The sequence below is a fragment of the Thermobia domestica genome, chromosome 14 (genome assembly GCF_964235325.1).
Source record: "Thermobia domestica chromosome 14, izTheDome1.hap1.1, whole genome shotgun sequence".
Lineage (NCBI taxonomy): Eukaryota > Metazoa > Arthropoda > Insecta > Zygentoma > Lepismatidae > Thermobia > Thermobia domestica.
The window spans coordinates 134897781-134911668 of NC_137467.1; the positions used below are offsets into that span (position 1 = coordinate 134897781).

The 13888-nt window shown below is 34.6% G+C and overlaps 1 protein-coding gene across 1 annotated transcript in view; it reads left to right on the forward strand.

Moving 5' to 3' along the window:
- LOC145670724 (insulin-like peptide 7) overlaps positions 1-11016 on the forward strand; it is a 168974-nt gene extending 157958 nt beyond the window's left edge. The window contains exon 4 of the mRNA XM_081739503.1: positions 7756-11016. Coding sequence (XP_081595629.1) covers positions 7756-7943 — 188 coding nt within the window. The 3' untranslated portion in view covers positions 7944-11016. The remainder of the gene's footprint in view (positions 1-7755) is intronic.
- The last annotated feature ends 2872 nt before the right edge of the window (positions 11017-13888 follow it).

Consider the following 13888-nt stretch of genomic DNA (forward strand, 5'->3'; position numbering starts at 1 on the left):
TCGGGCTCATTTGATTATCACACGAGCTCGGGCCGGGGTTGAGCCTAGATGCTAATACATACTTCGGACTCGGGTCGGGCCGGGTCCAGGCTAAAAATTCTAGTCCGTGCAGACCTCTAATGAGCGGTTCGGTGAAAGACAATGGCACGTTTCACTTTCGATGAAATTGAGTTATTACGTGGAATGGGTTGGGATCGAACCACAAAACAGTATGAAGGTAGCTTCATTTCGGAAATGTACTCGCAGTTGGCATGGGAAAATTGTTGGCATGTACCATTATATTGCATTGCATGAAAATGTTGAACTTGCTTTTCTAATTTACTCAAAAGTCAGAAGATGTCAATTACCACTGTCTTCCCCGAACTGCTCATATATATATATCGTAATGTATTGTAGAGACGGTACACGGGTTATTTCTTTTCCCTCGCCTTTTTATTACATAAGTTCTACACAAGTTCTTTCTACATTGTGCTACACATATGTACTTATCCACGAAGGTCGGATGATGTCTCCTGTCTAGTGCTGCCCGAAGACAAAAAGAATCTCTTCTCCGTAGCAGCGCGGAGATAGGTAATATCTCCTGCCCAGTGCAACGCGGAGATAGGAAGGAACCTCTTGCCCAGAGCAGCGCAGAGGTAAGGTTAGGGAATCTTTCTTGCCCAGAGCAGCGCGAAGAGAAAGGTAGGAATGATCAGCTGGAACTGATGGCTTCTGTCCGTAGAGTCATTTTTCGTATTTCTTCGTAACTGGTTTTTGACGGCTGCTTGATGATCCTCGTGGATAAGCACATGTTATATATATATATATATATATATATATATATATATATATATATATATATATATATATATATATATATATATATATATATATATATATATGAGGATATTTTGCAATATATGTCGTTCTACTACTAGATGAGGTCATCGGTGTTATTTCAATCCTTCTGACGCTCCTTCCTGCTCTATTCCTAATGTGCTTGTATAATGTACATGGTTTCGTATTCAACTCTTGGTCGTAGTATTTGCCCCGAATAAAAACTCGAGCGGTGCTTTGGTTTTTACTGTAATCAATATGTCTCATCTCATAATAATAATCTTAACGACACTGGCATGAGACGTTAAACTCCAAATAACGAACGAATCAATTTCTGAAACCATGATGCTGTTCCCTCTAAACTTGTAATCAAAGTCAGTCTATTAGTGGAGAAGTTTGAAGCTTTTGGAAGTGGACTGAAGCAAAAAGATACACATAAGAAAGAAGACAAATAATGCAAAATGGTGTAATGCAACATCCAAAATGTTTTGAGATACGACTCCCTCAGTGGAGATTTCAAGGTATAGTGTACACAAATCTTTGGAAATAATTCAAATCTCAGATTCTTAGTAAATAGCAAATAGATGAAATGAAAAACAATTACATTTTCTTACCTGTATATAGTAGAATATAACTGACTGGTAGATATGCTTTCATCTTATTGATTTTCCGAATGAACAAACTTGTGGTTGCTGGTTATAATTGTTCCTGACAACAGCATTAATATCTGCTACACAGTACAAAGTGAATCTCTCAAATTTATACATACATGATTCACTTCAAACAAGTTATTTTGGATCCAGAAAGAAGATGCTACTTCTCGGTCTCCGTAAACTTCAATAACGTAAACAGTACACCGATTTTTCATCAACCGCATCATATCCAGATATAATGACAGTTTGTGACCTCCTAGGTCAACCGTCTGTTTGGAATTACCTCCATCGAGTGTCAGCTTGAGCATTAAGGAATACGGAAATCAACCACACGTTATGAGAAGCTCAGAACAATATCCATATGACGATCAATAACATCACAAACTGTTTTGTGTGAAAATCAATGTGATAGTTATCTGTAGGCTGACGAAAGAAATAAAGTTCCTGTTTATTTTCTTGAAGTGAAATTGAAGGAAAAGGAGGAATAGAGAGAAGAATAGCGCAAGTGATCAATCATTTGAGAAAAAGAAGAAAATATTGGAAGTTCAAAGAAGCTGAAAATCGAGATACGCGGAAGAAAGATTTCCAGATCCGAACTTCCTCTGCCACCGAAAAAAAAAAAAAAAAGAAACAGGCAAAATAATTAATAATAATAATAGTTTTAATGATATTTGTACAGTTGATAATGTAAAAAGATACAGACGTTGCGTTTGTCTTTACTCCCTACTTAAGAGAATTAAAACGATGATTGCAAAAAGAACCTGAATTCCTTCCGTGTAGTTTTAGAAGATATGAAAGGCATATGAGACTTTCATTATAAAGAGTATTCTTTATATTTTCTTTATGCAGAATAAGTAAATACACATATTTTAAGCTATATAGCAACATAATTGCACCAATGCTAATAATTTACAATTGATGGATTCAGGTCTTTTGTACAACCAATACAATTATGTACAGTGAAACCTCTCTAAAGGGACAGCCGTGGGGAATCAAAAATTGTCCGCTATAGAGAGGTGTTTGTCTTAGAGAGGTTTCGATATTTTCTTACGTAAATTAGTAAATAAGGTGCTATGTAATTACAAACTATTGAAGGTAATTTATCAAACCGTTCTATGACTGTGGGCATGTCGACATCTGCGGATTCTCCACAAATCGCTTTGAAAGAAATTTTGTGTCTAATCCGGAACTTCTCTAACCACTCGTTCGAGACCTTGAAATCCGAAACATTCATTTCTATTGCTACCTCCAAATTCTTAGCTTTTAGCATCGAACCTAACACAGGAATTTTTTTTTTCATTCCGCACTCTACAAAAACATTCACTTGCATACCAACTTTGTTCAAAGTAATGAGACACTATTTTCATTGTCATTTTCACACTACAACTTTATTAACTTGTCTTGGTTTTATATTATCTCAGGTGTTTGTGTTTTACCGATACAAAAATTTTCAGTTATCCTTTGCACACCTCAGTATTCTTCAAAAATTCAATCAATTCGATTTTAACATTAGCGCTTCTCGCGGCATTTTGAAAGCTCACAACAACTTATACCTTATTGCTTATTCAATGCAGAATGACTTAAAAAGATTTCCGTCTAGGCACTAAGGCAATATGCGAATACGCGGACGAAAAATACCAAACATGTCTTCAGCTTGATTTCAGCGGAACAGTAGAATGACGTGTCATCCCAAATGGTAGGCAACTGTCAATCACTTTTGATTCTAAAACAGGTTGGGTGGGAGTGGAATGCAAGCAAAGGATATGAGGGTGTTGTTAAACAAAGACGCTTCATCTGAGTTTCTGAACAGCCAGTTGACGAGGAAAAATGTTATTACAATGCTTCCTTGGTGATACATGTATGCATTTCTAAAAATGTATTTTTCTGTACTTTTCAACTTGTTTCTAGAAAAAGTATCGGTAATATGTAGGTAAATAATACCTATAAGAGACAGAAAAGACTGTCCGTGTCCGTACTAGAGAGTGTCCGCTTTAGAAAGGTTTGTTAACATGGTTTTTTCCTATTACAGTGTTTGGGGATTACAAAACATGGCCGTTATGAGAGGTGTCCGTTTTACAGAGGTGTCCGTTAGTAGAGGTTTCACTGTAATATAAACTACTAATGAAAATAACAACAAACGTCTCTCTAGACAAATAAAATTTAGTAATACATTAGTAAATGCAACTAAATAAAGAAACAAACCAGAATACACTAAGTTTATTATTACAATAGTCAAAGGACGAGTTACAGACGTTTTTGTTAATAAATGCTGATATTACATCGTGCAATTAACAGGTAGCAGATAGTACTTCAGCAAAATTGTCTACAATATCAGTAACGCTATAGTTACCTCAAATTTTTCTAACAATTTTCCACTGAAAAATATTGTTTCAGAAATATTCAATTTCAGTGGCTTTTGCCTCTTAAGCAAATAATTTTGTAATATCAGACATTTTCTTCTTGGTGATATGTACAGCATTATCTGGATAAGCTAAATGCATGGATAAAACAAACGTCTTTTAGTGACGCGAGAACAGATGATAGACAGAAGTTTTTGCCATTGATATACTGGTAGGCAGTTGTTAATAATTTCAGCTTACTTTGGTAGGAACACTGGTGAAAATATGAAGACATTAGTTTTTGCACCACTTGGATCTGCTCCATCTCTGAATCTATATGCTTCTTCCCAGAGGTCCATATGAACTTTTTCTTTAATTTTAATGTAACTTAGGGCCGGCCCTAGGCAATTTGGCGCCCCATGCAATGACATCATTTGCCGCCCTCCTTTCTCCAGAAAGAACAAATATGAAAAGGAACGATTTAAAGTATGCTACCTCATCGTGAACCACAAAGGAGAGGAAAAGAGCACTCGCACTTAAAAAGACCTAAACACAACAATCTCGTTATAGTTGTTTATATTCTTTAAATAATATTCTATTATGTCAATGAAAGATAAAACAAACACATCTACAAAGGAAAGATATTAATCCTTTTTATAGAATTCAACATCGAGCTTCAATCTCAATATATCAGTTTCCAATTCCAGTGCAACTATCTCTTTTATCTTTATTTCTTAATTTTCCTTTTTACATTTGTTAAAAAAAAAATAAAAAGGTTGTTTCCACCTTTAATGATAAGCAGTGGCGTGCCGTGACTTTTCTCACAGGGGACTAGGTTCGAAGAGAATGTGTGCTGTAGAGTGGAGGTCCTGAGTAGTATTGTTGACACCAAATAACACAATTTATGTTTCTGTAAACGCTTCTTCAACCAAGCCTCTTTCTTTCAAGAAGTGGATAATTTCAGTCACAGTTTTATTTGAAAAATCTAAGAGTCTGTAAACCTATATTAATTCGTTCCGCAAATTGTTAAAATTTAAAAAAAACTCCCGTAAATTGATTTAAGGGTCAAAAACAAGCAATCAGGAAATCGAGATTTCAAGCACTGAAAATTATTTAAATCTAACAGCTCAAGAAATTGTAAATCACTGAGATCTTGAAATCACAGTATCAATAATGTCATTGAAGAGACGCACGTATTTAATTTCTGAATCTGTTAAGTCATCTACTTTACATCTTTTATTAGAAGGTTTCCGTTGTCATCCAATTCTACTTTTCTATAAGTCTTCAAAATCGTTTCTTGCATTTCTAAGTTGAGATACCATCTTTTGTACTTTTTGGATGCAATATTTCACATCCAAGGTTTTACTTTAAAGAATGTTGAATAGTATATCCGTGTGCGAAAAGAAAAAAATGACTGAAAACTTTTAGTAGAAATGCAAAATTGAAATCCTTCAATGATAACACACATTTTTTCTTTTTCTTTTTTGTAGTCATGAAAGCTTCGGTGTCGCAATTATCTGAATCTTCTACAATGTTCTCAGAACACCGTAAGAGTTCTATTTGATTTTCATTTACTGCATTCACAATTTTGGAATTATAATTCCATCTTATAGTGGCAACCGTTGGAAATCGCTTAGTTACTTTTGATTCAGCAAGCGCGTTACAGCGTTTCGATGAATATGAAAAGAAATTTGGAATGCCACTTATTCTAAAAAATATTTTACATTTCTTGATGTGATTAACAGACTGTGGAACAACGATATTGAGTCTGTGATGATAGCAGTGTATGGTGAGTGCACTCAAACACCTTTTCACAAAAGATCGTAAACCGTTCAAATGTCCAGAAAATGTGGCAGCTACATCCATAGCCTAGTGCTACAAGCTTTTGCTTACAATTAAAATGAGAGAGAATTTGGAAAGCATGCTCACTTAAAGCAGTCGCAGTGCAATCACTAGTAACATCTGCAAAACAAATAAATCTTTCATGAATTGCCGTCTTTCACGTATCGATTGAATGTTGAGAGATCTTTGCGATGTCCGTAGTTTTGTCCAACATTATTGCTGTAAGAAGTGTATTGTTTATTTCTGACTTAATTTTATCCAGAATTATTCACCAACACATTTAATAATATAATTCTGAATTCTGTTTGATGTTCCTTTAAACACTCGCCCGAACGAGAGGGCAGGGTGGGGCCCGGACCTTTCTCTGGATCACGAAAATGTATACGTAATATAGCAAACCACGTATATTAAATACCAGAAATACCAGACGCAACATAGCAACCATGGAAATGGCCCCTCCCTAGAAAATTTTCTTCAGGCGCCCCTGCAAGTCCGTTTAATGTCGTACTTAGAAAGTAACTGAATTACTTCAATATAATTTCCCTAATTGACAGAATCTTCCTGTTTGTCATGACTTCTAAATGATAGCTCTTGTTTAGCCATAAAACAAGAGGAATAAATCAATCGGTTCATTAGTTCTCGGTGTGAATCAACTTCTGCATTGCTTGCTCAATTGAAAATCAATTCTGGTTTCCCGAAAGTTTTCAATTTAGTTATTATGGACAGGTGTGAATAACATTTTTCTTGGAGCAACTTGGGTTTGTGAAAATTGTTCATGTCACAAAAGCCATCATTATTCCACACGTCCTTTTCTATGTGGAACAGAATACAAGGCCAGCAATACAGTTTGTTTCTTGTCTTACATGCAGTTAACTATTTCGAAAAAGCAAAATAATCCGTTTTGATATTATGTATATAATCTTTCATTTTTGTCTAAATGGAAATGCTTGGAGTTGTTCTACCACTGGTTATTATTTGTTGCTTTTCTTGAAAATTAAGGAATCCAAATGATACCATGAATAATTGGTCCAGAATACAACACTGAAACGGCCGATCCCCACCCCTACTGTCTCCTGTACCAATTGAAGTAATATCACTGCTTGCGCCATCGCTTTGCTGCAAGGGACTCGGTTACTCAAACGAGTCCCCTTCCATACTTTATTCTTTGAGTCATTTTCAAAATATATTGACAATCTAAAAAGTTCACACTTCACTAGATCTCTTAAAGTGTCAAGATTAATACTGTAAATTTAATAGCGTTAAAACTATTAACTGTAAATAGCAAACGAGCATTAAATTCGCTTACGAAAGAACGCCCGTACTTAGAGCTTAGACAACATAATATGAGGACTAGCTGGCTGGACCCTGTTCCCTTCCTCGAGAAAAGCCGATTAAAACCCGAACGTTTCCGATCTCCACTTTGTCGCACCCAGCACACGAGCGCTGACTAAAGTTGTGTCAGAACAATTGAAATAGTGTTATTTTACGAAAATAGAGAAATACAAACAATGTTTTCGTTTTCTTTGGTATATATTTATCACAAAATACTTTAATTAAAATGCCAGGGGACTAGCCTAGTCCCCTAGTCCCCTTGACGGCACGCCGCTGATGATAAGGAACATGTTTGTGACAAAGACAAAACTAGTTTTCATATCAAAACTGTGATAACTAACTAAATGGAACAGGTGTTCGCTATTGTTCGAGAATTGAATTCTTGTATTTCACAACAATCAAGCAATTCATGTTGGGATTTGTTTGACCACTTGCTTAAGCACTGCCCATGTAACCTTAAACTAATGGCACCTAAACATGATATATGAATGTAGTATTCAAATGGAAGGTCAACTTAGTAAATTTAACTATCATCATCATCATAAAGTTTGTTTCCAATAAGAAATACTTATTTTAAATAATATAATGATGACAGGTTTTGCCGCTTCTCGAAACTTGAAGCCCTGTGTAAATGCACGGGTTTTCCATATGGCAGATCCGGACACTCTGGAACCACTTCTTTCAGTTTGTCGATATATTTCATTAACACGCTGTATATGCAATATTTGTATGTGTTGATATTAGTCTATTTATGTCTTTCTATTTTGTTACAGACTATTCTTCGGAATCTGAAAACATTCCTTTCGTTGACTCGCTGTTTGCAAGAAGTTATTTGAGAGAAAGACGAAAACGGAGCGCAATGTCCATCACTGAAGAATGTTGTTATAGCAATGGTTGTACGTGGGAAGAATATGCTGAATATTGTCCTTCAAATATGAGACAAAGGACAAAATACCATTGATGACAACAAAACGAAGAGTTACTATTTTTCCATCCATAAAATTGCCCCACAATCTACTACACTTATTAATTGAAGGGAAAATAAACTCGACGAAACGCTTTGATTCCTCTTGTTAATAACAAATAAATGAAAATGTCTTGTCAATTGCGTTTAAAGCTATGTTGATTACACTGAGGGAAAAACGTCTAGGAGTTACGTAGAATTCTCAGATAATCTTCTCTCTGGTGGGAACAACACAGTAAGACTGGATTGCGGCGTCCAAGGACGGTAAGGTTCTGCTTGAATACGAGAGAAACACTTGTATTTAAGATGGTGAAGAAAGTCGACAGTTACATACTACTTAAGTACGAGAGAAAAACCCGTGTTTAAGACGGTGACAAACGTCGACAGTTACATGCTACTTAAATATGAGGGGAAAACCCACATTAAAATAGTGACAAATGTCGACAGTTACTTACTAATTAAATACGAGGAAAACACCTGTATTTAAGATAGTGATGAATGTCGACAGTTACATGCTGCTTACAATTGATAACGTGTGACGCCATCTTAAATAATGGTGTTTCTCTCGTATTTAAGTAGAACCTTACCATCGGAGGACGCTCACTCCAATCGTAGCATCGTGTTCCCATCAGAAAGCCGATTATCCAAGAGTTTTACGTAAATCCTACTTTTTTCGGTGTGCGTGTTAACAATTTAAAAATAAAAATAAAAATTAAAAAATGACGTGGAAAAAAAAGGACTTTTCCCATAATTAAATATCTGAAGTTTTAAATTTTGAAACTTTCATTTGTCGTCGTCTCTGTTAGATCTCCTTCTTCCTTCACTCTATCTTTTCTCACTTAAGCGAGATCGACTCGCTCGGTCCCAAAGGTCATCCTCTATTAAGAATGTATTTTATTTTAAGTCAGTAATCACACAATCCATCTATCTTATTTTTGGTCTTCCTCCTTCCCTTTGCCTTCTGATCTCGTCTTTATTCCCTCTTGTCGACGTAATCATCATTTCTTCCTATAGTATAACCATACCACTATAATCTTCGACATCACAGTCACTTTAAAGCTGTTTCTCTTTCATTCCAGTTACATAAACGCCTTATGTTAATTGTTTTCCTTTTAACAATATTGCAGTATTTACAATATATAATAGCATCTTAATGATTGTAAAATGTGTGGATATGATTGGCTAATGAATTACACTCACATTGCCAAGCATACAACAGAATAAGCTTGGAAGTTCTCTTTCATATAGCAACTAAGCGACAAACATCTATACCATTTTTATTTTTTTTTCTTATTTTCATTCCATCTATTTATACGGAACTGTATTTTGCTATCCTCTTTAAAAGCAACCACAATGTCAATGTTTTGATTTTACTGGTTTCTCCTTGATTCGTAAAATTCTACATACTAGATACTTTTAGTTATTTATAAATGGAATTTAATTGTGCAATATTAATTGTAACACAAATGTATTTTGGCAAATCAATGGGAATTTAACAAGACTTGAAGAAAAAGCCAGTGAAAATTAAAACACTAAAAAAACTGTTTTAAAGAAAACAAGGAAATAGTTCTCCAAATAAATAAATAAGATACAAAGATCACTCATGTATTCTAAATATCGTTAAGTCAATAGCAACCTTGCTTACATATGTGAATAACCCAAAGTTTTACTCAGAGCTTGTATCTTAGATTTATAGTTTAGCAATTTTTCGTAACTATTGGACATTCAAGAATCACCAGCAAAATGTACACTTCATGCTACAGCATATGTTCCCATACCTTCGAGTAAAAATGTACTTCAATTTGTTCCGAAATTGTTGTAAAAGAACATTTAATGACTTGGAATATATTTTCACTAACAACTATACAACTTTCATACACCTTTTCTTTATCATTAACAGGTAATAACTAGTGGTACCATTCAGCCTATGCGCACCGGTTCCGAAATATACAGTATAGCTTGTATTATTTTTGAAAATACAGTATGCTAAATGTTTTAGTTTCCAGATTTTAAAGAGGCAATTAAAACTTGCTGTAGTTGAGATTGACACATTAATTTTTTTTTGTAGCATGTCATCAATGGAAATGTAATGCTGCCGATGTGCAGGTTTAACTCGTTTCTATAAAATGTGTTCAACTTTCGACCAGAATCCGCAAATTTTTCGTTGCACTGGTACAAACTGAAAGCAAATCGGAATCCTGATGTTTCTGTGACAACAGCCAGAAGAAATATGATTTTAGTTGGCTGCATAATAATAATATAATTCTATCATATTAATACGAGGATAATTCAAAAATTATCCGCAATGTAACTTATGTCCTCGTTTATTTCATTGCTATGCTGTGATCATTCTATGAAAGTTTGGTCCTAATTCCTCTATTTGTCTTCCTTTTGTTGCAGATAGGTCATAGCCGCTCCATTAGAAATTTGCACCAAAGAGGAACAACGAGCAGTGATCCGGTTTCTGTGGTCGGAAGATGTACCAAGAGCCGGAATCCATCAAGGACTTTCGGCATAACACGGGAACAGTGTCTTGCCGCAACCGAGTGTCTACGAATGGATTCAAAACTTCAAAAATGGTCTCACAAGTGCTACGCAGAGGAAGGATGGTTGTCCGGCTCCATTTGTGAGACTATTTTTGAATGTTTCAATCCTCTCGTAGACACTTCGTTGCCACAAGACACTGCTTCCGTGTGATGCCAAAAGTCTTGAATGGATTGCGACCCCTGATACAACAACTTACGACCACAAAAACCGGATCACTGATCGTTGTTCCTCTTTGGTGCAAACTTCTAAGGGAGCGACCGTGATCTATCTGACATATTTTATGATATAACATCTACAATAGTTCAGGGCATTTTTCTTCCTTGATCCCATAAGGCCATAACGTTTTCTAATCAAAAAATTCTCACATGCTCCGCAGTTTTCCAAAGTGTTCCTCAATCATGCTCTTTATCTTATTTGATTATTCATGACTTTGTTTTAAATAAAAATATCTTTGCTGAAGCAGAAACAAATAAATTTCCTTCAAAAATGTTCCTAAATTTAATCTACGCAAGTTTTTTTTTTTTTTTTAAGATGATCCAAAAAATTTAATAGATTAATTCTAATAGATTTTGAATCTATTTATTTTTTAGGGGTCGTGTGGTCTTTGTCAGTACAATGTCATACTAAGTTTTCTTTTTTCTGAGAGTGACTGTTGTCTAACATGAAACAAGAATCCTTGTTAGTTATAATTAATCCTTGATAATTTGGGAAAAGTATTATTTCAAGTATCTTATGAACTTTGTACTTACCAAAATCGTAAGCATTTCACACTTAAAATTTCATTTTGAGATTATATTGAGATCAAGAGATCAAAATAACCATTTCACTAGTTTGAGTGATTAAGATGAGAATATCGTCGTATGTGGTACCAAAGGAACGTAACTCCAAGAATCGAATTTTTGTTTGTTTGAATTATGAACATAATTCCAAAAGCACCATTTGGTATTATTTGAGTGTCATTGAAGTTGACTTTGTCATTGACTTGTCTGCTATGCAATAATGTGTTTACAATCTTATTAAAACTACATTTGTTTGAAATATTCAACATTCTTCTCTCTCTCCTGTAAACCTACGAAAATGGAGTTACGTAACTCTGGTTCTCATACGACGATATACAGATGCAATAGTATCTTAAGAATAGGAAAGGGGAAGAAAAGCATATTTCCTTCTTTTGAGAATACAAGATAAAGCTGGTGATATTTGGTACGAAATGATTCTTTTGTGATATAATGAACATTCTAGATCTCCAGATGTTTTGAAGAACGAAACTAGAATTTCAATCTCTTAATGTCCTTTTGTTAAGAGATGACCTCACAGCTTGGTAAATGAAATATTCTTATTTATAAACTTGAGGAAATGGAGTATTTCTCGTTCTCAATCTATGGGAAATAAAAAATCTATGGGAAGGGTAAAGAATCTCAATCTATGAATCACAATAAATGGAAAATGAAATACTCTCGTCCCTGCTATATAAGTAATCCCATACTTTCGTTTTAAATCAATGAGAAATGTAACATTCTTATTCTCAGTTTATGGGGACGAAAGTATTCTTATTGTCAATCTATGGGAAAGAAGTTGTTCTTATTGTCAGTCTATGAGAAAGAAGTTATTCTTGTTCTCAGTCTATGGGAAAGAAGTTATTATTTTGGAAATGAAATGATTTCTTAAAGCTGAGAAACTTCCTAACAGATTGAACATTTGTATTGCGATGAATTCTAGATATAAGATATTGTAATACTAGAACACTCTGAAGCAAATGAGACTTGCCTAAGAAAATAAAGAAAGTATGTTACCTTGGTAACGAAAGTAGACTGTGAAAAAAATGTTAATCTTTTCTGATGTTTATTTTAAATGAAATAAACAAATATATATTTAATAAATTATGATAATGTTTACATTTTATGAGGCTGGACATTTCAGAGAATATGTTTTCTGTTAACGTGGCTGGATTATGAAGTAAACAAAACATATTCTTTGAAATGTATTTAATCAAGTGTCGTTAATAAATAAAATTGAACTACTAATGTTAAATAAATTATATTTATTTGTAATATACTTTTATTACTGGTAATAAAAGTGTCCACTCAATTCACTTGTATTGTATTATTGTGTATTTTGTTTAAATACCCATTATTAATGATTTAGACTTGTAAGATGAACATCTGAGGCAAATGTTCTCTCTAGAGTCGCCACCTTTTGGTAAGGCTAAAGCAAGACACTGTTTTTGAATAGTGTAGGTTCCTCACTTGCAAAGTTGTACATGAAACAACCTTTATTAACAATAATAGAAAATGCATATATTTACGAACATATATATATATAGGGTGTTTCAAAACAACACCGACAACTTTTGGGAGGTGATTTCTGACATTAAGATTAAACAAAAAGTATAGACAAACCTGGGTGCACGAATGCTTCCTTTCAGAGTTATAAGCTGGCGAAAACATGAAAAAATGAACTTTAAAGGTCCATAGCTTCAATACTATGGAACCTACCCTAGTGGGTCAAGACTTCGCTTAAGAACTACTGTGTGCCCTATCCAAAATTACATGTTTCAGAATCCTACGGTACTCACGCAACAATTTTTATAGAAAAGGTTTGGATAACGGCATATAATTTGAAGTACTCACCAACTACCTCTGTAAAAACGGTTGCAGAAGTACCGCAGGATTCTGAAACATGGATATTTGGATGGGGCACATACTTTTTCTTAAGTGAAGTCTTGACCCGACTAGGGTAGGCCCCATGGACCTTTGGACCATTGGAGCTATGGACCTTTAAAGTTCATTTTTTCATGTTTTCGGCAGCCTATAACTCTGAAAGGAAGCATTTGAGCACCCAGGTTGATCTATACTTTTTGTCTTATCTTGGTGTCAGGAATCACCTACCAAACGTTGTCGGTGTTGTTTTGAAACACCCCATATATATACAATCAGAAAATACATACATGTACAGAAAACACGTAGCGTGTTTGTTGGAGGTTAACTGAACGGAAGTAATGAATCATTGAACTGGTATAAGCAAAATCAACATCTTTAGCGGTTATATCATTGCTGCCAAGACGAAAAGCTTTGTTCTTCCCTTTAGAATAGTGGTTAGTGCGCGCGCGTTTCGTACATGCCGTCGTGGGTTCAATTCCTGATGGAAGTCAAAAGTACAATGCGTTGAAACGACTCGGGTCAAAATTACCAGCAACAAAAAAAAAAAAAAAGGCCTGAGTCAATGGTGCCCCGCGACGAAAAAAAAAAGACTAAGATATAGCCTGAAGAGTCTGAAAAATATAAAAACGCTTATTAGATGAAAAATGTTCTATGAACAGTACATGATTTATTTGTGCTTAAAGAACATACATAGGAACTGTAAACAGGGTTTGTCAAAAGTATTAATTATTAACA